Source organism: Canis aureus, chromosome 5, assembly GCF_053574225.1.
Source record: "Canis aureus isolate CA01 chromosome 5, VMU_Caureus_v.1.0, whole genome shotgun sequence".
Lineage (NCBI taxonomy): Eukaryota > Metazoa > Chordata > Mammalia > Carnivora > Canidae > Canis > Canis aureus.
The window spans coordinates 21,630,984-21,654,875 of record NC_135615.1 but is presented as its reverse complement, the minus strand read 5'-3'; the positions used below and the strand labels follow the sequence as shown (position 1 = coordinate 21,654,875).

General features: G+C 33.6%; 1 protein-coding gene across 4 annotated transcripts in view; it reads right to left on the bottom strand.

Moving 5' to 3' along the window:
* MINDY3 (MINDY lysine 48 deubiquitinase 3) overlaps positions 1-23,892 on the bottom strand; it is an 84,053-nt gene that overhangs the window by 51,669 nt on the left and 8,492 nt on the right. For 2 of the 4 annotated variants that reach the window (XM_077897080.1, XM_077897079.1), the window contains exons 2-8: positions 19,715-19,794; positions 16,032-16,092; positions 14,179-14,352; positions 10,810-10,861; positions 9,836-9,950; positions 7,141-7,214; positions 6,201-6,280 (exon numbers count right to left, since the gene is read on the bottom strand). In XM_077897080.1, coding sequence (XP_077753206.1) covers positions 6,201-6,280; positions 7,141-7,214; positions 9,836-9,950; positions 10,810-10,861; positions 14,179-14,352; positions 16,032-16,092; positions 19,715-19,794 — 636 coding nt within the window. Of the gene's footprint in view, positions 1-6,200; positions 6,281-7,140; positions 7,215-9,835; positions 9,951-10,809; positions 10,888-14,178; positions 14,353-16,031; positions 16,093-19,714; positions 19,795-23,892 lie in introns of those variants that run through there. The other 2 variants (XM_077897081.1, XM_077897082.1) reach the window with 2 other exon arrangements.

The window sequence follows — 23,892 nt, the reverse complement described above, 5'->3', positions numbered from 1 at the left end:
TGTCTCAGCCTCTGTGTCTCTTATGAATAAATAAATAAAATCTTAAAAAAATAAAAAGGAAAAAGCAAGCTCTCAGTTTTTGATTTGCAAAAACGGACTCTATGTCAATCCCATAGAATGAAGAAACATTCAAATAATCATCAAACAGTAAATGTACAATACATATAAAACACAGTACCCAATACAACAGAATGACTTAAGGGTAGAAAAGAGAAAAAATTGGCTTGTAGACAAATGAAGCAAAGAAAATCTCCACTCAGAAGACATGCAATAGTACAAAACAAAGAGATGGCAGGTAAGGGCCAAACCACAGAAGGATTTGAGAACATACATAAGGAGTTTAAGTGCATGGGGAAGCCAGTCATCGAATGGTTTTAAGTGAGAAATTGTCACGATCTGACTTAGTTTTTAAAATACCCGCCCCAGCCACTGTGAAAGACTGGGGGTGTGGTCAAAAATGAAATTAGATGACTAGTTCTACTGCAGTTTTATTCGTACTCTATTGCAGAAGCAAAAGAGTTTTGACAGCTGAGGTAGAATAAAGTACATGGATTTGGGAACTATAAGATCCCTATATGACTTGGGAACTAAAATGATACGATCATTAATATATATACTTTCATTAAATAATATATACTTTCATTAAAAGATACAAAAAACCCTGATGTAAATGGTAAGACTTAGTACTGTAAAGATGGCACTTCTTTAAAATAATCTACAAATTTAATGTAACCTCACAAATTTCTTAAAACTACAACTTAAAAAAATGAAAAAACTTCCACTGGACTAGATAATGTAAAAATAGCTATAATAATTTTATATTATTTTTATTATAATAGGAAATGTGACAAGTATTAAACAACATAAAACTACACAATAAGATAGTTTTGGCATAAGAACTCACAAATAGATTAGTGGAACAGAAGAGTATAAAAAAGTGTGTCATACATATGGGAAAACCTGTTATTTGATCAAGAAGGTATGCCCGGTAGAGAAATGACAAGTTAGGATATTAGGCAATTCTTTGGGAAAAAGTAAAAAGGTAGATCTCTATTTCACACCACTCATAAATAAAAAAATTCAAATGGATTAAAGGGCTAAACATTAAAAAAAAAAAGCCTACAAAAGCATTTGAAGAAAATACTAGGACATAGTTTAATTTTGTGGTGGGAGAAATACAAAACGATTCGAGGAAAAAAAATTAAAGAAACAAAACAGAAGCCATAACAGAAAAGATGATATGATTTATCTTCATAAAAATGAAAATCTTTGGTATAATGGAAGATACCATTAGCAAAGTTAAGGGACAAAAAAGGCTGAGGGAAAATATTTAGAACACATTTTTAAAACACAAAGAATTTATAGAGTTCCTAGCAACAGTAAGACAATAACCTTTCTCCCCCAAATGCTAGAAGCTACAAAGAAGCAATTCCCAGAAGAGGAAATACTAAAAGCTGACATACACACAAAAAAGATGATCACATACAGGCTCAGGAGCAATCAGAGAAATGGGACTTATCAGTAAGATGACATATTTAAAGATGGACGGTTCTGAGTATTGGCCAGGATGCAGAAAAACGGAACTCACCTACATTGTTAAAAGCAAAGTTGATACATGAGGAGTTGGTAAGACAGATTTTTAGAAGGTAATCAATCATTATCTAACAGTTTTACAGGTGTGCCTCAAAGATTAAATATATGAGTTACCACATGACCCAGGATTTTCACTCCTGGGTAGATACCAAAGGAAAATGAAACCACATTATTCAGGACAGCCACATGGAAAGATGCCAAATTCCCATCAACTGATGAATAAATACATTAAATATGGTCTATCTCTACAATGGAATATTATTCACCAATAAAAAGGAGTATGGTGCTGGTCTATGCTAAAACATGGATGAACCTTGAAAACACGCCATGTGAAAGAAGCTAGTCACAGAAGACCAGATATTATGTGATTCTATTTACAAGAAATCCGCAATTTCAGCAAATCTGTGGAAACAGATAATAGATCAATATTTGCTAGATGCTGAGGGGCAGGGGATTACGGGGAGTGACTGTAAATGGGCACAAGGGTTCCTTTTTGGGCTGATAAAAAAATGTTCTAAAACTGATCTGGTGATGGCTACATAAGTATAAGAAACACTAAAAACCGTGAAACTGAAATAAGTAAATAAAAACCACAGAATTATACATTTTAAATAGTATCATGTGTGATCTAGGAATTCTATCGCAATAAAGCTATTAATAAAACTCAAAGATGTTTAAAATTTTAGCATACATTTCTACTCTTAGAAATCTATAAGGATACTTGAATATGTGAAGATTTATATACAAAAATCTTCACTGTAGTATTTGTTTCTAACAGTCAAAAATGGTAACCATATATATATTCACCATAAGCAAACTAAAGGCAAAAGACAAACTGGGAAAAAATGTTTATTATATGTTATATATATAAAATATGAAATATATGACTGATCAAACATTGATATTCTTAATAAAGGCAAGAAAAATGCCCTATTTATCTTCCATTGAGCCTTCTTGGCCTTTCCTGGATAATACATAACATTCATTTTCTTTTCAACTGCCTGATTGATGCTTACTGCTGGGAAAAAGCCTAACTATAAGCTCTACTGGTTGGAACCACTCCAAAGCACTCTATGTAAACTCATCTCTACCTCTCACTGTTCACTGCACATTTAAAAATTTCTCCTGTGATCCATTTTTTTTATTCCTTCTTATAATAGTAGACTCAAACCCTTTCTCTTCTTTCTATGCCTCCAACTTTACCTCTGTCCACTCTCAGCAAACTTCAAAATCTCAAAAGTTTTCCCAATTTAAATCTTTCACACTTCATATGCCTATTTCTCAGCACATTCTTTCCTCATTTTTTAGCAGAACTGTGCATCTTTCTGAGATTACTGTTACTCTTGACCCAATTTACTTTGGGGTTCCCTTCTCTTGGCCAACAAACAACTTAAGTGACTTCCATCCCTTTAAACAGAGCCTACATACACCATCTCTTCACCTTGTCAATCAATTCCTTTCTTTCCCTCCTTTCCTTTCATCAGTAAGATTTCCTTGCTTATACTGCTAAAATATTTACTCCCTATGATCTGATCTCTATCTCAACTGCTCTTTTAAAGCAAAGATCTTATTAATTGCTAAACTCATAGTCTATTCTTAGTCCTCATTCTCCTCCAATGACAAATACAGCATTGCTCATTCACCAGCTTTGTATCAGGGACAAGATCTTTGGATTAAATTCTCAAACCAGTATCTCTCCATAAATGAGGCAACTACCTCCCTCTCAGGGTATGAAACTGATAAGATAAACTTCTTCCACATTATCTTATATATTTATCATCGCACTCAAGATTCTGTTTACTGTAAGGATTAAATATGCTCCTTACACGGAATCAGACTATGCCTGTTCAAATCTCAGCTTAGCGCTCTTTTTTCTTCCTCTTTTTTCTTCCGTCCAAATACCTTCAATGATTCTCTTCCTAATGCTTGCTAACTAAAATGTAAACTTGTTTGTATTCGAGATCCTCTGAGTTCTTACCCAGCCCCATGTTTATGATCTTTCCTCTTACCAGAACCCTTCGCAGATCCAGTGCTTTCATCCACTGGTTCTCAAGTCTGCCTGCAAGTCAGAACCATCTTGGGGTAATTTTAAAATTATCATGCCCAGGCTCCTCCACTCAGAATTCAGATTTATTTATTTATAAGCTCCCCAAGGGGTAATATGTAGTCAGGATTAAGAACCATGGCTCTAATTAGTCTGATCTGTCTCCAGCCCCTAAATACAACCTCCAATTTTTCTCAAAATGCCCTCTCACTCATTCCATCTTGCCCCATTAAAATGTTAGCTCCTATTTAAATTCTGTTTACCCCAACATAAACATATTAGGAAGTTTTCTCCATCCTCTGAACTTCTGTAATACTTTTTCTCAACATGCTTCATTTTACATCATATTCTAGTAATTTGCGTGCACGTTTTCATTTCCCCAAACTAGGTGTGTACGCTTTTGAGGGAAAGCTGAGTTCTCCCTACAGCCAGTTGAGGTGTTTTAAAATGTGATCTTAATCTTCAAAACATATCTTTGAGGAAGGCATTAAAGCTCCGTATTTTATAACTGCAGAAATTGAATCTAGAAGATGTAAAGCAGCTTACCTAAGGATTTTACAACTAGTAACTCTTTATAATTTTTCATTGTATGTTACATATATCACAACCTCCTGGAATGTTGTCAGATTCAAAAACATCCAATAAATCTGAAAAACGTACAGATTTGTAAGTCCGTGACTGAAAATAGATTCAACTTCAAGTCAACATTCCTAACAATTAAGGGAAAATGAAAGAAATATGCCCTGCTTATTTTCTTTTCCAAGATAACTATTTCGAAGTCACAGCTTAGTTTTGATGTTTAAACTATACTGAAAAAAAAATTCACAGCAGGACAATAGCTTTGAAAGCTAGTATTTCAAGAAACAGGAAATAATGAATTTATATACAAGAACCAAAAGTTGGGTAACTAATATCCTATGAGGAAAGTAACAAATTCATGGCAAGAAAAGAAAGCCTCTGGGAGGATAGGTGAGGAAAAGCCGAGGACGATAGTAAGAATAGTCTGGTTCTGGGAGGAGGAGAGGAGGACCATGATCACTAGTATCAAGAGCCAGAGCAGCGCAACTAAGTCCAGGTGGAAAGAGTTATTTATTAGCCATAGCACAGCAGGAGTAGCAAGGACAGGGACAAGTGAGATGAGGTACCTCACCCAGGGTTTGACAGGAATCAGATATTCCTTCTCTGATCATCTAAGAGGATATAAAATACTTCAGGCCCCAGAAACCACAGGGGAAGGAAAAAGAGAGGGTGTAGAGAACCATGTGGGTGAGTGCCTATTCCTGAAGGAAGAATGACATACCTTTAACTGGCAGGATTAAATGCCTTCATAGCTTTGAATCAGAGGAAGGTTCAAGAATAGGATGGACTCACTTAGAAAAAACAGAACAAGGTATCTTGGGTAGTTTTTGGTCCATGAATTTTTTTATCCTTTGCCAGCAATCAGCAAAACTAGGTTCTCATTCTAATCTACACACTGAGTGAACAATCTTGCATATTTTATCTAACGTATGGAGGGAAGGTAGTTCTTACTTTTCTGAAATAGTAAAGCGAAGGGCTGGATTGTGCTAGGGTGCTTTTCAACCTGAAATTCTGTAATTTTTACTGACTTATCCCCCCTTAATATTGTATTGTTTCCTGTTTAATTAACTATACCTACTCCTAAAATTTGAGGAAAAACTCAAATTTAAGATCAGGATTCACTTATTTAAATGGGAGTAAAAAGCAGCAACTCAATCATAATATTTGTTTCTGCTACATGGTGATGGTTTCATCTCATTACAGAAGAAATAAATTTCCTGGTGAACTACAGAAGCTTCCTGTTCTAGGCTTTAAATGCTCCAAAAAGAGGTACATAGTAGTTAATATAAGCTGAATGTGTAAATAACTGAATTTAGACTGACCCCGTAATAAGCAGAAGGGAATTCTATTCAGAACTGTGTATTAGCTCTTAAATTGGCTGATAATGTGTTTCACTTCAATGTCCCTGGGAGCATATGAAGCTACAGCAAAGAAGTAACAGATCAGAGATGGAGATGTGGTGGAGGGGGAGGTTTAAAATTCTCAGGTAGCATTAAATCTGCTCAGCATTTCAAAGGAAATTATACACATTAAATGTAATATAGGGAAAACCACAAGACTCACCAAACAAATATTTTAAATGACAGTATTTATAATTCTCCTCGATTTTAAGAAAATGCAATAGTGTCTGAGACTTACAGATACCACTGGATAAATATGTTCTAGATTTAGATAATAAGAGATCTATTTATTACTTTCTAAAGAAGTTAGTCCTACAATCCCAATTTTATACTAGAGAAAACTAAAGGTTGAAGAAGTAACTTGAGTAAAGTATTATACTTGGAATCTCAATCCAAGTTTGCCTCCAAACTCCACACTTTTTACATAACAGTATCTTGAAAACAGGTAAGGATTCTTCTATATTAAAGCACTTATCTTAACCTCTAAGTACTGCAGAGCCGTTAAGTAGATGAATAATAATCAACCATACTCTAGGGCAATAGTCATTATCAAAGAGAGAAACACACCAAAAAAATATACTTACTCATTCCTGAGCATTCTCTATCACCATCCCACACATTAGAAACAGCATGTCCCGTCAGTAGGAGGTTAATTAAACTTTGGCTATTAATAAAAATTTAAAAGCAATTAAAATATGAATAAACTAGTTTTCTTCTCAAATGATCCCTGTAGTAAGACATAAAGTAACGACTTCTACATTATGCTAGTTACAAAACAAACTTAGGGAAAAGCTTGCATTTTTATTTTATACACACCACTGAAAAACAGTTTTGCTAAATATATTACTAAGTGTATCATCATAATGGTATCTACTGTTGCATATATTCATCTAAATTTAACAACTTTAAGACATCACACGTTTAAATGGATGAAAAAGATTTCTAAGACTAAAAACTTAATACTTATAATCATCTATAAATATATAGGTAATTATTATTTTTTTGTTTGATCAATGATTGAATTTTACTCTCTGAGGTACAAAGATCTAAAGAGAAGGACCTATATAATAGAGTTGGGTTACTGTCACTATTCCACTGATTCTAGTAGAAACATAAAGAGCTTGGGGAAGAGGGTGATTTCAGAGAAAAATAAGGAACAAATATTTCTCCCAAGAGGAAAGCATTTACAAATAGGAAAGGATAGACTTATTTCTAAGTCAAAATGAATAAATTTCATTTGCTAAAAAATTAAGTGGAACATAAAACAGAATTTGTTAAAATACCACCTGCTGTCATCTTAAAAGAAAGTATGTGCCACAGTAAGGGCAATGCATACATAAACCTGAAGGGAAATGATAATTTTATACCTAAAGCAAGCAATGCATAAAGCACGGACTGCTCAAATCCACAGGCTTTATGCTGTTGACACTTACAAAATTATCTGACTTAGTAGTGTTTTATCTTAAAGTCAAGTTTCTAAAAACTTAAGTCCATGTAGGGAGATAACGGATTTTAATTAATTACCTGCCATGTCCATATACAGGATCTATCAAAGGTTCATTTGAATCTTCAATTTCATTTTTTATGTTTTCAATGCCCTAAAGGAACCAAAAAATTCATTGGCTTATTTTAAAAACTAAAATGAAAATTATAGTAGTTTATAATTGACCATTTTTTACCATAAATGAATAAAACATTTATTTAAGTAAATTTTCTCCCAAAATATTACCCAGATTTGATGCGGGAGAATATATTAGATGATAATGTAAGAAGTAGCTTCTCCAAGAATATCTTTTCTTTCATAGACTCTGTACAAAGAGCACTGACTGTTTCATGGGTAATAGATTTCATGGCATGTTGGCTAAAGGGGTACTGAGAGACATTTAAGTTTTACCAGGAGGCAGGAGAAAATTATTTAATCCAAGAGTTAATATTCATTTAATTTCAGACTAAAGTAAATTCAGACTTAATACACCTGCTAAGGCATCTGATATATTTACTTAGGCTTTTTAAAAAACATATTAGTATTAAAGACATACACATGAGTGTTGATAGAGATGTTAATTTAAATACACAAAACGTCTAACTAGTACAAAAGAAAACAGCGTTCTGACTGCATTCTCAGAAATATCAGTAATTTAAACATGTACTGACAAAGTATAAAACTAGGAGGGCAGGAAGTTTCTTATTTTCTTAAAAACTAGTTTTCTGATATTTTTTAATTCCTCAAAGGATATCCAAATCCCCAAATATCTAGGTAAGCAGGAGACCGAGGCATTTTCGTTTCATCAACCCCCAAGAACAAAGAGAAACTGTCTTTCACCACCTAACTTTAACCACTGGTTCTATCAGATTAAGGCTATTTTAAGGACTAAAAACATTAATCAGCAATCCAAATATTTAACAAATGCCTACATATTGTAGGACAATACAAACAAATATGATATTTTGCACTTGCCTCCTTAAAAGTGATACAAAGCAGGCTATGATAAAAGCCAAAATGAATAATATGAATAAGTGACATAATCACTGGTGAGGGAGAGGCATCATTTCAAAGACCAGCTAGACATGATGGTTTATTGCCTGTAAAGGGCAAGAGACAGAGGATGTATCAAAAGTTTTGAGCATAAAAACGGGAGGAATAATGAACAAAGCCAAACTCATAAGAGACCAGTCATCTCAGATCCCACACACTGTTATTAACCACATCTAACCAACTACAAAGTACTTTTCGTTCTTTCTCTCAAACAGGCTTCTAAAATGTTTTTAAATTTCCAAATTTAGAAGATGCTTCTAAATACTCTTTTTCTTTTCCATGTCTCTGGTCACTGCCCTAGCTTAGGTTCATCTGTTCAATAACCATTCTTTCTTATAGTCCTGACTCTGGTCTCCTACCCCATCTAAACTCCCTCCCATGCAACTCTCACCTCAATTTAAGGAAACTTATCAACAGAAAAGATGTTACTATTACCTTGTCCAAAATTTTTGCTCTAATTTTGGCCAGGTAAAATTGCAATTATTTTTTGCAGAGAATACAAGGGCCTTCATGTTCTGAGCCTTTTTACATCAGTGTACTATCTCATCTTTCACCACTGCCTTTCTGGTGTATTATGCTGCAGGAATACTTAACTCCTTATTGTTCTTCTGATGTTAAACCCCCAATCTATTATGCCTTTATACTTGCTGTTTCCATGGCTCAGAAAACCTTTCCACAGCTTTTCATCTAGAAAACTTTTCCTCATCCATCAAGACACTACTTCTGTCACATGGTCCTTACTAGAGAAAGTCTGTTCTTGATTCCATCAAACCCCTCGTCCCCAAAAACAAAAAACCAAATCCATAACTCAGACATATCTTGTTCTATTTCCCCTCATGCTTTGTGCATGCAATAAATGAACACCAAAAAACAGTGCCATTGTAGAATTATTAATGTGTCCATTTATTTTTTATAGTACTGGAGGATTTATTTTTTAAAAAATGTATATTACATTATAATTCTAGTTGCTTGCATAGAGTCAACGCCCAATAAACATCTATCAAATGAAAGAAGTCTGATAGCAGATATGGTAAATCAAGCAGGATACTCAACTGAAACAGACTGCTACAGATAGATTAGCAGTTGGGGAAAAAAGGCAGGACAGGAGATGTACACACTGGAATTATCCACATAAAAGTTGAGAGATTAAAATGCCCATAAAAGTAAAAGTCTATGGTAGACAGGGACTGAAAATTTCCAGAATATAAAATTTTAGAAGGGGAAAGAAAGGAGCAGGAGATAAAGAAGAAAATGAAGCTATCAAAAAAAAAGGTATGTGTGGGGGAGGTGAGATTGTGAGATATTATACAAAGGCACAGTGATTTATCAGGTAAGTTAAGAGAGGGACTGAGGGTCAGAAAGTTTCAGAAGGCATTAAGGTCAAATGCCAGATACTGTGAAGATGAAAGAAAATAAAATTCAGAAGAACTGAGTGCATTTCATAATTAGAACATGATTGATAACCTCTATAACACAGAAGACTAGGAGTAAAACCAAGTTTGAAAGTGGTTAAGTACTAAGTGAGTGGTGAGGAAAGAGAACTTGATGATTCCTTATCATGGGCACAAGAGATTTTTATTCTGAGATTTAGAAACAGTATCTAAAATAAAATTACTTATTAGAACATGAAAAACAGTATGAAATTCAAACTGATAAAAGCCAGAAGAAGCATCTTAAACAAACCTTTGTCAGTAACACAGAATACAGAAAAAGCAACACTCCAAATTTGTTTCCCCACATTGAATACTGGTCCAAGACAGCATCTTTTAATTCTGATAAACTTCTGAATGATCTTTTTCTGGGGGGAGAAAAGAATTAAGTATTAGTACCATGATGAGAATAATTCCATTGACAAATGGGAAAATTTTTAAATCACCTTATACATTAAACTGTATACATACAAATGAGATTTGTGTCTCAAATTTCCAAATACAAATTTAGCCATTAAAAGCAAAAGCTATTGCTGACAAATGTTGCTAAATATATACCATTAAAACACAGTGCCTACTTGGCAGGAAAACTCTTCAACACTTAGGTGAACTGTCTGGCATCAATAAATTCTACAATAATTATACATTTTTAAAAATGAAGTAGCCCTCTCTAAGAAGTTTTCAAGAAAAAAGAAAACTTGACTCTGTAAAGCCTGAAAATTATGTAATAAATATCTGAATCCAAAGATAAGGTGTACATTTGTGGCTTCTTTTAAAAAAATTAATGTCATGTTTCAAATGCCACCTGTAATTCTATCAACATAGCGATCCTTACCTTTTATACTAAAAAGTTGAATGTTCTAATGAAAATATGGCACTTTTAATGAAAGTCACAGAAGGCATATTTTGGTAAACAAGAAACAATAATTCAAATATTTATTCTATTAGAAATCTTTGTATTCCTTCAGGTCAGAGAAACATTAAGCTAGAATGTTTTTTTTCATTGTAATGATGAAGAAGCTTTTAATATTATAGAAAAGCACATTCTGGTAGCTAATTTAGGAATCAGTTTTATTTAAGTAAACATTTAGAAATTATTTTTTTTAAAAAACTGGTAACAAATTAATCCTCAAGTACATAAATCTAAGTACCTTTCCAAGTATGAACAGACTTAAAATGGCAATGTGTCCACAAGGTAAGTATTTTAAATGTTCCAATGTTACTTACTGAATTAATGCATGAAATCGCTCAAAGCCAAGCTCTTCGACAGCCAAGGCAGCTATACATAAAAGACACTTTTCAGCACTACACATGGCAAATAAATGACACAAGATACACACAGCAGGCTGTAAATACTTTCAAGCAATCAAAATTTTTCCCTATTTCCTTACTCCCTTAAAATTGTTTGTTTTCAACTTTATTGTTACACAAATTTCTATTTCAGCATCTTAGTTACCATGATTATAACTAAAATGGGTATAATACTGAGAATGTAGAAGGGTGATTAAATAATAACATTTATTTTCAATTCAGTTATACGAAGATAATATATAAAATAGAGAAATTACTGACAGAGTGCTTCACACATCAACTGAAATGTGTCCTGCACTTTAAAATAATCTTTCAATTCATAGATCCAAATAAAATCATCATAGCTAATCTTCCTCCTTTATAATATAAAATCTGTAGGTTAATGTTTAATTATTATTAAACTAATGTGTATAAAAAGGCATAGCACTTGGAAACTACACAGGTTCAACAACAGCTTTAAGTTTGTTTCCTCATTTGTTTGTACAACTATTATTAGAGAAGTTTTCAGTAACTTATTTAGATTATGATTAATACAGTACAATTACAAATTTAAAAAATAACAAAGGAAAGAAATCATTTAAATCCAAGATAATATTTATGCAGCACTCTATACTGCATGCCAGGCCTCCTTCTAAATGTGCTACATGCCTTATCTCATTCAGTCCTCTAACAACACAATTATCCCCATTTTATAGAAGAGGACATGAGGCAGAGAAGAAGCTTCCCTAGAGCACCACCAAACAACAAGCAGAGCTGAGATCTGAATCCAGAGAGTCTTGGCTCCCTTTACAAAAATAACATCTTTAAAGCTCTCATACATGAATCAAAATGCCTACTCTAAAAAATTTGTCACAATGAACAATTTTATATATATTTTATAAAGCAAATCTTAGTACTTTTAAATATTAATTCTTACTTGAGAACGAAAGAAATTAATTCATCATGAATTCAAAATCAGGATTTTTTGAATTACGATTAAAAAGGTTTCATTAGGCTATCCTTTCAAAATCATTTTAATTTTCAAATGTTTTAAACTATTTTTAAAAATTTTTACCAGTCCAATGGGTTAATTTCAATAAGCTTTTGATTTGTGTGGGAAACAAACTGAAACTGAACCTGAGTATTCACTACTGCAAACAAGTGTGCGTTACCAAAAGCCAAAAACTACACACACCACACAAGCCAATGAAATTAATGTTTGAGCACAATGTACTATTGACAAGGGAGAAAACAGTTCACATGTAAAAATTTCAGGATAAAATAAAAATTCGACCTAACCTTTTCCAAATTGTACTAATTGCTTTGCAGTGCTTGATTACCTAAATAATTTTACTGGGTATATACTATGAAAGTAGACATAAAGATAGTTTAGAGAAAAGAGGCAAGCAAAATAAAAAGCTTAGCAGGCAGGATGGTGAAAAAATATAAAACACAAGAAAAAGAACATAGCTGGGAACAAAGGAAAGAACAGGTAAAACAGATTGTTATACGGAATAAAAACTGTAATGTAAGTTCTTTGCATTGTCAACATCTAAGGCAAATTCTCAAATTTTCAGTTAACAAAACTTTAAAAATTTTTACAGTACTAAGAACAGATTTAATATACGGCTTGATTTCATGTCCACTTTTAAAATGAGGCAAAGCAAAGTGGAAAACTACTAAAATATGTTTTCTGAAGAGGAACTAAATCTAACATGCCCACCTAGTTACTGACATACCAAAGTGAATACATTATGAGGCTATTTAACCTAGAGCAATTTAACCTCTAACTACAGAAATGTACAGTATACCCCATGGTTAAGTTCAGAGTGTACTACAAAAATACAAATGAAAAATGTTAAAAGAGAAGATCTTACTATTTTTTTTTTGCATATTAATATATAGATTGGCTTTAAGAGGATATTCTTTAAAACAACTTTTTAAAAATTTTTTAAAACAACTTTCCTCTGTCTGAAGTTTCATGTCCTAAATACAACTATTAAACATGCTTCCACGCAACCCAGTAAAACCTGAAAAATACTTTAAAACCAATCTTAAGATTTTTGACTACCATCCTTGTAAATATTTTCCACTTGTTTTCTTCAGCTGTCATCATCAACTCTAAAAGTATGTTAAATCCTTTTTGAAAGGCTATGTTTGAAAGGCCTAAAAAGGAAACGTCATTCAACTGTTTAAATTTTAAAAATTATTCTTTGCAAATGTACTATGAGAATTTGCCACTATCACTGCAGAGAAAGAAGACGCTGACATTATCAGAGCCATTTCAGCCTGTGGAGACAGTAATACCTTAGGGATAATCCTACATGGAAATTGAGATGTGTATCATGAGTAATCAAAACGTACTCTCTATAAATCAGGTGTCCAATTTCTTTAAAAATAATTTCTGCAGAGATGATAGTTAACAGAATGCATCATAGGTAGAATAAGTCACTTTTTCAATATAAGCACACGGAGCTACCAATTATCAAAAGTCACATACTAGCAAGATAATTCCTGAAAAGAAAAACAGAAAAGCAACTCTTTACTTAGCTTCAGTACAACCAGAAGTCTCCATTTTACTAGTTCATTCTGGCAGTTTTGAGGTCAATTACATAAGAATTTTCAAAGGCTAAAAAATCCACAGAATATATGTTTTTTATGAATAAGAGTAGCTATTATTTAAAGAGAAATCCCCAATAATGAAAAACTTGAATGAAGGAATAAAATCTCTTTTTTAAAACTACCTTAAAATAATCCTTACATGTAGACTGTATTACACAATGTCCAAAAAATTCAGGAGGAAACCAAACAAAATGTAATGAAGAATAATGCCCCCATCTTTGCTCTAAGAAACCAAAGATATTTAAGAAATTTTCTAATGTCCAAAAATCCCTTTTCCAATACCAAAAAAAAAAAAAAAAAAGAAAGAAAGAAAGAAAGAAAAAAACAAACACCAACATTAAAGCATCTAAAACTAAAGTATGTAGGATTATGTTCTTCAAACTTTCTAAATGAGAATTCCAAAGCTCAGAGAGGGTCATAAAGCAGAAATTAACTAAAATTTTTTTAAAAGTTTAATAGATGCATTTCCTTTCTTTTTTCCAAAAATGCAAGATACACAAGTGCAATATCCTCCAGCAACTAAAATAACTGACAGGGAAATGAAAAATATTAAGGCTCATCAATTAAGCTTAGGCTAAAAAAGATGTATTATGAAAATTTTAAATATATATCTTTTAATTTTTCAGTAGTTTCATTACAACAAAGATACAAGAAATTACTTCAGGAAATAAAAATGTATCTTACAAGAATGTTCCACTTGGCAACTAGACTCTGCAGGACTCCCAGAAATACTAGCTGTTTCCTCGGTTGTCTTTCCTCTTAACCAGGAAACCAGGCAGTAAGATCCAGAGTTGTCACAACAAGCACTTTCTAAAATATCACATAAGGTATGACAAAGGAGTTCCTTCCGCTCTTCCTCTAAAAATAACCAAAGTATCAGTTATAATGATTTTATTTGAAAAAAAAATCCTATCATGGATAACAATATTAAGAATGTTTTAATAATGAAAATCAAGCATTTTAAGTGGAAGATTCCTCCCCTCCCCCCAGTAACCAATCTTACATTAAAAAAAAAAGTGCTTGAGGGTTAAAATGTCATCACTATTAAATATTGCCATTAATTAGAAAAAGAATGCTGAAAAATGAAGAATTAAAAATTAGGAGGAAGAATATATACATTACTTGGAATAACCTGATACTGATCTTTCCCCTTCCTTAGGCTGCAACGGGAGCCCTGAGGTCTCCTTTCCTGTCAGAACCAGGCACATTGTGAGGGTCTGCTGAGACTTCTATTTTTTCCTCATTTCTGAGTTAGTCTAATCTTTGATCTCCTTGTCCCACAGGGTAAGGATAATGAGGTAACACACAGCATATACAATACCACAATTCATGACATCAGCAGATGCCATCATGGTTATGTTGTATAATATAGAAACTCCTGATACTAGACTGCGGTGATCTGAACATTAGACCTCTATAGAAAAGGGCAATGAGAAAAATGCTCAGATAATTTGTTCTTGAGACTTAGCCACCTTCCATTTTCAAGCAGTATAGCTCTCCAAAAGCAGCGCTGCCCCCTGAAACTTTCAAATGGGATAAGATGTGTATGTGTACCCTATGTAAAATTTTATGCTATGGGGAGAATTTTACTTCTTTTAATAGATGAGCAGTTTTTTGAAGGCAGGAATTATGTCATTTTATTTTATAACCACCATGACATTTACATTTATAACAATGCTATATATTTTATCAATGTGAATATATTTCTATGCAAGAAATATTATAAATTTTACCAATAAAACACTGATGTTAATAGTATTCTTGGTTTCTTTTCTACTAAAATTTATGTTGCATTTCAGCTATTAATTAATAAAAAAGACACGAATGACACTTTAACTCCTAAATTTACAATCAACAGATTCTATGGGTATGGTTTGGAATGGAAACAGTTTTTGCTTTTATATACCAAACTAGGATTAGAATATATCCCATGTTCTTCCAGAAGTCATTGTGAGGTTCACCCGAAATTGTTCACTTAGGGAAGGAAAGACTTTGTGAACTGTCAAGTACTAAGCAAATGTTTGTTATTATCAGGCAGCACCACACAGCTCTCTGACCTAATCATATTGCAGATGCTAGGACAGCTTGGACAGTTTGCGATTTAATCCAGAGTTATTTGCAGTATTATCTGCATTGTGTAAGGCACAGTCCTAAAAGTTGCAGGATTACAAAGATAACTATGAGTTCTTGCTCAGAGCTAAGACAAAACACAAAGGACTCTTCCTTACCCCATACTGTCATTCAACAGTTCAAGGAAATGGCCCAACCTTTTAGTGAGAGGCCAAATGTTTTGCCCTTTGTTCTATTATTCTGTCTTAGAAGTCTTGGGGAAATGGAATTTCTGAGTATACACATTAAAATTTGGAGTCACAGAACTTTCTGAAACACTGAAAAAAATAAATCTCAAGAAAAAAATCCCATTTATAGTTTACTTTTTAAAATAAATAATTTCAGTTCAACTAATGCCAATGAAAGCTGCATAGATCATCTATAAATTAGAAGGTGAAGGAAAAATTTATAGAAGACCACTATCATACCTGGGCAATCCCTCCAAGAAGACTTCTCTGAAGAAAACAGGAGCTTCTTCAAAAGAAATGCCTTTATACAATTAAAGCAATAGTTATTAGAATGCATTATAAGCATACCTTCATTTTCCTTTATTTTAAAATAGAAAAAAAAAACAACAACCCTAATTTGTACCTCCTTTATTATCTACTTAATAGTGCTAAAAAAATTTCAGATAGTTTCCCTTCACATTCAATGGTAAATGAGCATATTATTCAGAATACACTACTATAAACTTGATTCTAGATCCATAAAATTCTTCTTTCATAATATGTATTTTCTGGCAAATAGAATAACCGACTCAAAACAATAGACACAGAACCTGAAAATTAAAGAAACTTACTGCTCATTCACAAAGTGAAGACTCTAGAAATAGGGAAAAGACTACATTTCTCTTAGATTCCTTGGGGGAAAAGAAATCAAAATACAAAGGTGGTTCTGCTCTATTAGTTCTGACTTGTGATATGAGAATAAAGAGACTCATCACTTTATTATAAGATAAGGAGTTCCTAAATTCCTGGTTTAACTAAAAAAACTGTAAGATTCAAAAGAAAAAACAAATTGCTTTCTCACTTTCCTTAAGTGCGTCAACTATGTTACACTCATGAATTGATAGAAAGCAGCTCAGTATAGTGTTTCCTTCTCAAAATGCAGTTGAAAGATCATTTCCATCCTAGTCACCTGACTTGTTTATTAAAAATGAAGATCCTTAGGCTCCACCTACTGTATCTGAATCTACAGGGGGCAGATCCAAGAAAGAAGTTCTTTGACGCTTCTCACATGTTTGAAAGCTGTAGTGTATTGCTAAGAGGTCAGACACACCTAGGGGTGCATCTTGGTTCCACTACTTTACTAACCAAAAATAATAATAGCATAAACTTTAAAAGGTTGCAGTGAGGATTATATGAAATAATCTACATAATGCACTTAGCACAGTACCTGGCACCTAATAAGCAATCATTTCAAAGTGCTTGAACAAAAAACTAAGGAATAGTCTAACATTCTTAATAGAAGTAAAATCTACAAATACTACAAATAAGGGCTTCTAACTTTTCCCTAGTATGGTAATAACCATAAAACTGAGGAATATAACTAGATTACAAAACTTGGGAAAAGTGAGGTGGGATATCCATTATTTCACCACTAATACGATCGCTGTTATACTTTGATATGCTTCCTTCCAGTCTTTCTTTTATACCTGCTTTAAATTTTTATTACAAGTGAGAAGCATAATGGGTATGTGATTATGTTTCCCATTTTTCTGTTTTCCCACAGGATTCATAACTATAATTCTTAATCACTAATTGCCGATTGAGCTATCAAAATTTACTCAAACCTTATTTCACATTTAAACTACAGTACATTAGGTTTATAAATTTTTTCTTTTACTACTATAAATATAAAAACTTCATACTGAATACAACTTTTTTCCATATTAAGGATTACTTCTTTAAGAAAGACTCAAAGAAATACAATGATTTTGTCAAAAAAAATCTGCATTATGGTTCCTGTTATAATGTAAATTCTTTCCCCAAATCAAAGTACAAATGTACTATATGGCAATATGAATATGCCAGCATCATCCTACTCTTACATGCACTGGCAATTATTTTATATTTAAAACTTAGAGTAAGTAATAGAATCTAGTTACTGTTTTATTTGTACTTTTATGGATTCCTAGTGAGGATGAACATCATGATTCTTTGGCTGTCCATCATTATTCCACCTGTTATGACTGCATACACATTATTTCACCACTAGAGTTTTAGTGTTTTTCTAACCAATTTGTACACGTTCATTGTATAAGAAAAACAATATCCACTTAATGCTAATAGTCACTGCAAATATTTTCCTGAGCCTGGACCTCACCCTTTCTCTTAGTGTTGACAATATAGTAGCATTTGTTTTTCTGTGGCTAAATATTGTACCAAGAACATATTTGGTACATGGTATCAGATGACCTACATTCAGTTTTTTCCCCTCAAACTGGCAACCACTCTTATCAGTGACATTCATTAAATTTCATTTTATTCTACCACTGATTTATAGTTACCTCTTTATCATGATACATAATAAATTCTCGGTAAATTGCTATATGTAACGTGGTCTACTCCTGCATTAACTACTAGGTTCCATAATATGCCTATTCTTTTGGCAAGAGTATCATGTTCTAATTTTTATAGTTTAAAAAAGTTTTAATATCTAGGACTTGCTCATTTCCCTTCATTAGGCTCAATGGCGTAGTTCTGACTTTTACATTGAAATATTTTTAAAAAACACAAAATTCTTCTGATTGAAAAGATTTATGTAACTATGAAACTAAATTACCACCTCAAAGATACAAGAGGGCTTTGAACATTACAATTATCCCTTGCAAAAATAGCTATCATTGTGGAAATATACTGAATTTTATAAAACAGGGGACTCCTGTGGTACATCTCACATTTAACAATATAGTTAAATAGACTTTTAGTAAAAATAGACTTTTAGTAAAAATCCAGTAGGGGCAGTGTCAATATAACCTAATTTAAATACAGACAGGACAAGGAATCTTCAAATTCAGATAAGATTCTGCTAGCAACCAAAACTGCCCCAGCCTAAAAGTATAACAACTCTACTACTAATTTACAGTTAAATTTATATTAAGTAACTCCCAGGCAACATTCAAACATTCAAATTTTTCTTAATTTTTTTTATAATTCCACTAAAGCAAAAAAAAAAAAAAATCAATTTTGCCCTTTGAAGAAATAAAATGATGATCCATAAAGGATATATTTTGGAATCATATAAATTTTTAATTTAATAATGTGGGGTATAAGACAAATTTACTTTGCAGCTAACAGTTCAGGAATGCATTCTTTATGCCCAATGAATAATATATATCACATTAAATATGTATTTTCAAAACGTGCTGATTAAAACATAATAAATCCCAGCTCTTCTTAGCACAGTTGTGAAATGACACTGCTGTTCAGACAATTTAGGTATTAAAGTAAACTGAAAATTCAATTCATGGTTTTAACTACGTAACATTTGCAGCAAATCAGCCTTTGAAATTTGAACAACACATCAGGATGCAAAATCATACACATATATTCAGATTAACACTATCTTGTGCAAAGAAAAAATCTTTTTAAAAAAATTGTGGAAATTCTGAAGTCAGTTATTACAATTTTATTTTAAAAGCCAAAGCTACAGCCTACAACTATAAAATACAACTTATTTTTAAAATGTGTAGGGTTTTAGAGCATGAAGATATTAACTGATCTTCAACTTTGTAGGAAAATCATTTTTACATAGAGAACAAATGAAAATAATACTATTGCTATGATATACCTAACAACGGCATAAAAAATCATAACTTGACAGGATCACTGTATTAGAAAGAGGTCATTATCATTAATTCCTCGTTTTCTGAATGTCAGGGAACACATATTACGTTTTCTTGACAATAAAAACAGCTGAAAGGCTATTGCTGTATAACCTGCCCATGTTCTGAATTCACTTTTTATTTTGGATATTTATAGTAATTTACATGAACAAAAGAGATAACTGATCATATCTCATTACATATAGACAGTTTAGAAAATGAAAAGTCAAGTATGAAACGTTTGAACATGTCCCTCTAAGGAGTTGGTAAAGTAGTCTATGTTACCTGAACAGGTGCAATAACAGCACAGGGGCCACCTTCAAACTGTTCTAATGCAGATCCCTCTGATTCACTAAACACAAACCCTAAAAATGAAAGCAAGTAGCAAAGATTAAAAATGTAATTCAAACAGCAGCCCAAAGAATTTTTAATGTACTTTGCTTGAGAAAGATCACTTATTACAAAAGCAAAATATCTCCAAATTATTTAGGCACAATGGTTCTTAACTTTCGGGGGGGTGGGGGGGAATCAAGGAACCCTCTGAAAAAAGATCTGGAGCCTATGCTCCCATCCCTGTGCCCCAAATGCATGTAAACAGACACACACACACACACATACACACACACGCACGCACTCTCTCTCATTCTCTCTCACATGCACACACAAAATTTTGTTACCTAGGGATCCCTCTAAATGGACTAGGGGGATAAAGTGTGGACCTCTGTAAAAGAACACTAAATTAAATAACTTATTTGAAGAAAGATGAGTCTATCTACTGAATTCAACCAGAATTTTTAGGACCCTTTCCATACAGAATCTTTTTGCATTTCAATCTTTGAGTCATATTGTATAAACTAAAAATTAAATGGCATCATAGACAGTGAATGTGTTCAAACCAGCTCTATCTTAATTTCGCTATTACCCAGCCAGCACTGACTGAGAGTGACCCGTAGATGTTCCTACAGATAGCACAGGGCCAGAAGTCCAGAGGACTGAGTGACGGACGCTCTCTGTAATACTGCTGGGAAATCATTTCGCCTCCCTAGATCTCTGTCTAGTTATCTTAAAATGATGGTTTCCAATTCCAATATGCTTGGAATACGTAAAGTTTCACTAACTGTTGTAGTTTTAGTCATTCATCCCACAAACATTTAATGAACCTAAGATACTACAGCAAGCATCCAGCATGTATGCATGAATGACAGAGTCTCTGGTCTACAGGAGCCAATGATACAGGTGAACACAGACAGATGAACAAATGAACATAAAACAGAAGTATGAATACAGTATTATTGGATACAGAAAGGAATGATTTACTCTGAGTCAAGTCACAACAGGGGACTCGGTGATTTTTAATAGGAATTTGCAAGGATGAAGATGAGGAATGATTTTTAGGTGAAGAAAACACCTTTATTAAAAGGAAAAAGGTTTGGTGAGAGCAGGGCAAGTTTATGGGGCAGAGGAAAATTTAATATAGCTGAGGGTATATAGTATGGGGGTAGCATGGGGAAGATGGTACATTGGAAGAGGGAAAGCGGACAAGAGGTTAATAGTGGGAAGGGCCAGACCATGACAAGTCCTAACTGAACTGTAATATGATCATACTGTTTTCTCCCCTCTTTTTTAAAGGAATAAAACGGGGAGGAGACTGTTTGAACAGCCATATGGAGATGGTATCAACTTAATAAAATTCACATTAGTGTGGAGAGAAGAAACTGCACCTAAACAGTATTTCCTATGGTAAAAATTAAGATTTGATGAGCGTGTGCAAGTGGGGCAAAGAAATTAGAGCAGACTGAAGTTTCTAGCTTGAGACACCAGGTGAGAGCAACTGAGATAAGAAATTGCATAGAGGATCCTATTCCATCCCACCTCCTCTCTCTTAACCTTTCAATCCCTCTCTTTCAAATAGGACTTAAACATGTATCTTACATATTTATAAACAAAAAAATCCTCCTTAAGAATCCATCAAAAGCACTTTGAGTAAAGAGCTGAAAACTTATGTCAACACAAAAACCTCCACACAGATATTTCTAGCACCTTTATTCATAATTGCTAATACTTGGAAGCCACTAAGCTGTCCTTCAGTAAGTGAATGGGGTAAATGAACTGTGGTACATCCAAACAACAAACTATAATCCAGCACTAAAAAATAAATGAGCTCACAAGTCACAAAAAGACATGGAGAAACCTTAAGTGCATATTACTCAGGGACGTAACCAACTGGAAAAGGCTACATACCATATGATTCCAACTATATGATATCCTGGAAAAGGCAAAACTATGTAAACCGTAAAAAGATGAGTAGTTTCCAGGGATTGGTGGAGGGAGAGAGGAAGAGGGATGAATGTGCAAAGCACAGTAGACTTTTAGTGCAGTGAAAATACTATGAAACCATAACGATGGATAAATGTCATTATACATTTGTCCAAACCCAGAGAATGTAGAACACCAAGACTGAGCTGTAAACTATGGACCTTGGGTGATGATGATATGTCAGTGCAGGTTCATTTATTAACAAATACTCCACTCTGGTGGGGGGTAATGATAATAGCAGAGCCTATACATGCTGTGGGAGTAGGAGGTATGTGAGAAATTTCTGTAGCTTCCCCACAGGTTTGCTATAAACTTTAAACTTCTCTAAAAAAGTTAAGTCTAAATTTTTTTAAAAATTCAGTTGACCATTAAAGAAAAAAACCCACCCCAAACTCCAACCACCACCCTTTCAAAGCCCACTTAGTTGTCTAAATGCACTGTCTCAATCTCCTTACCTCACAATTTATTCAACCCTCAAAATTTGGTTTTCAACCTATGACTGCACCAAATTCATTCTCACCAACTCGGTCAATGAACAGTACAGATGATTTCACAAGCTCTTCTCAATTACTCTCCAGAGAATCACCTGAAATGCTAACCACAGATTTCTTCTGAAAAACCTTGCCCCTTGGCTTTACTGGTCCCTCTTGTTACAAATTTCCCTTTTCAGTTTCTTCTCCATCCCCTCGGTCAACTCCTCTTCAAAGCTAATGTTCCTCATGTCTTGGCTTTAGGATCTATGTTCTTTTCATTTCATACATTCTCCTTGGGTAACTCATCTACTCCCAAGATTCCCATTACTGGTTATAATCAGGGAATCCTCAAATACAGCCCAGATTACAACTCTAGACATAAACAGAGTCTAATTTACTTAACGTGTCCTGTATGATCTGGTTTCTACCTAAATCTCCTAACTCATCCTTTACCATTCTTCCTCTTAGACTTCAGGCTGAGATTCTTTCAGGTCCTCAAATATCTATTTTCTTTCAGGTTTTTTACCCTTTTTGAATATATTGTGCCCTGCACTTGAAACACTTGCTAACCTTTCTCTGTCACTTTAAGGCAAGATCTTCTTGGTTCAAGACCCCAAACCGTGATTTCTAGATGTCCATTTGTAGCCCATCTCTGATCTACCCTGAAGTTTAAACCACTGTCATCTCTCACCTAGAGTACCGTTAAGAGTTTCCAATGAGATGTCCTCATTTTTCCCCACCGATCCCACTCCATCGTCATTTGTTCACCATAGAGTTACCAAAGGAATATGGTAGACTTGGAAATCAGATGTTATCATAACCTGCTTAATACGTTTCAGTGGCTTCTCATGGCAATTAGAATGAAAGTCAAACTCCTTTTCATGTCTTTAAAAGACACCATAACTATCAAACCCACATTTCTTCAGTTCACTCTCACTTTATCTACAGTGACCTTAGAACATCCCAAGATCTTTATGTTAGCTCTATTCCTTCTCCATTCATTTCCCCTTCTCTTTTCAGAAAGCTGAATCCTTCTCATTCTTTTTTTTCCCCTTTTCATTCTTAAGGACTCATTTTAGGTGTTAACTCCTCAGAGATATTCCCTGATAATCCTACCTTAGTAGGTCTCTCCTACCATCCCCAGCACAACCAGTATTTTTCATAATCTGTGATTACTATATATTATTGCTTATTTACTTATTATTTGCCTTACATGTATCTTGCCTGTTCTCTTATTACTGTTTTCCTAGTATATTGTGTAGTTCATGCTCTCTGGACTGCTGCAAGGAAAGATAGCGGAGGATTTTGTTTCTAGGTATGCCAAGTTTAGTTGTGAGATAACCACTTGGCAACATTTAGAAGTGGGGAAACATGGGTCTGGAACTCAGGGCAGGGATTAGGATCAGACACAGCAATCTGAATCATCCTCAACATGGCAGTCAAAGTAAAGGAGATAATGCAAAACAAAGATGATGGAATTGGGATTAGGATTAAACACAGCAATCTGAATTATCTTCAACATGGCAGTCAAAGTAAATGAGAACATGTAAAGCGAAGATGACAGAGTTGGGCACGTTAAAAAATAAGCAGAGGCTGAGTGAGCAAAGGACAAAGATTAGAAAGGTAAGAGAAAAACAAACACACTGAAGTCCTCCAGGAAGTAAAGAGTAGTCA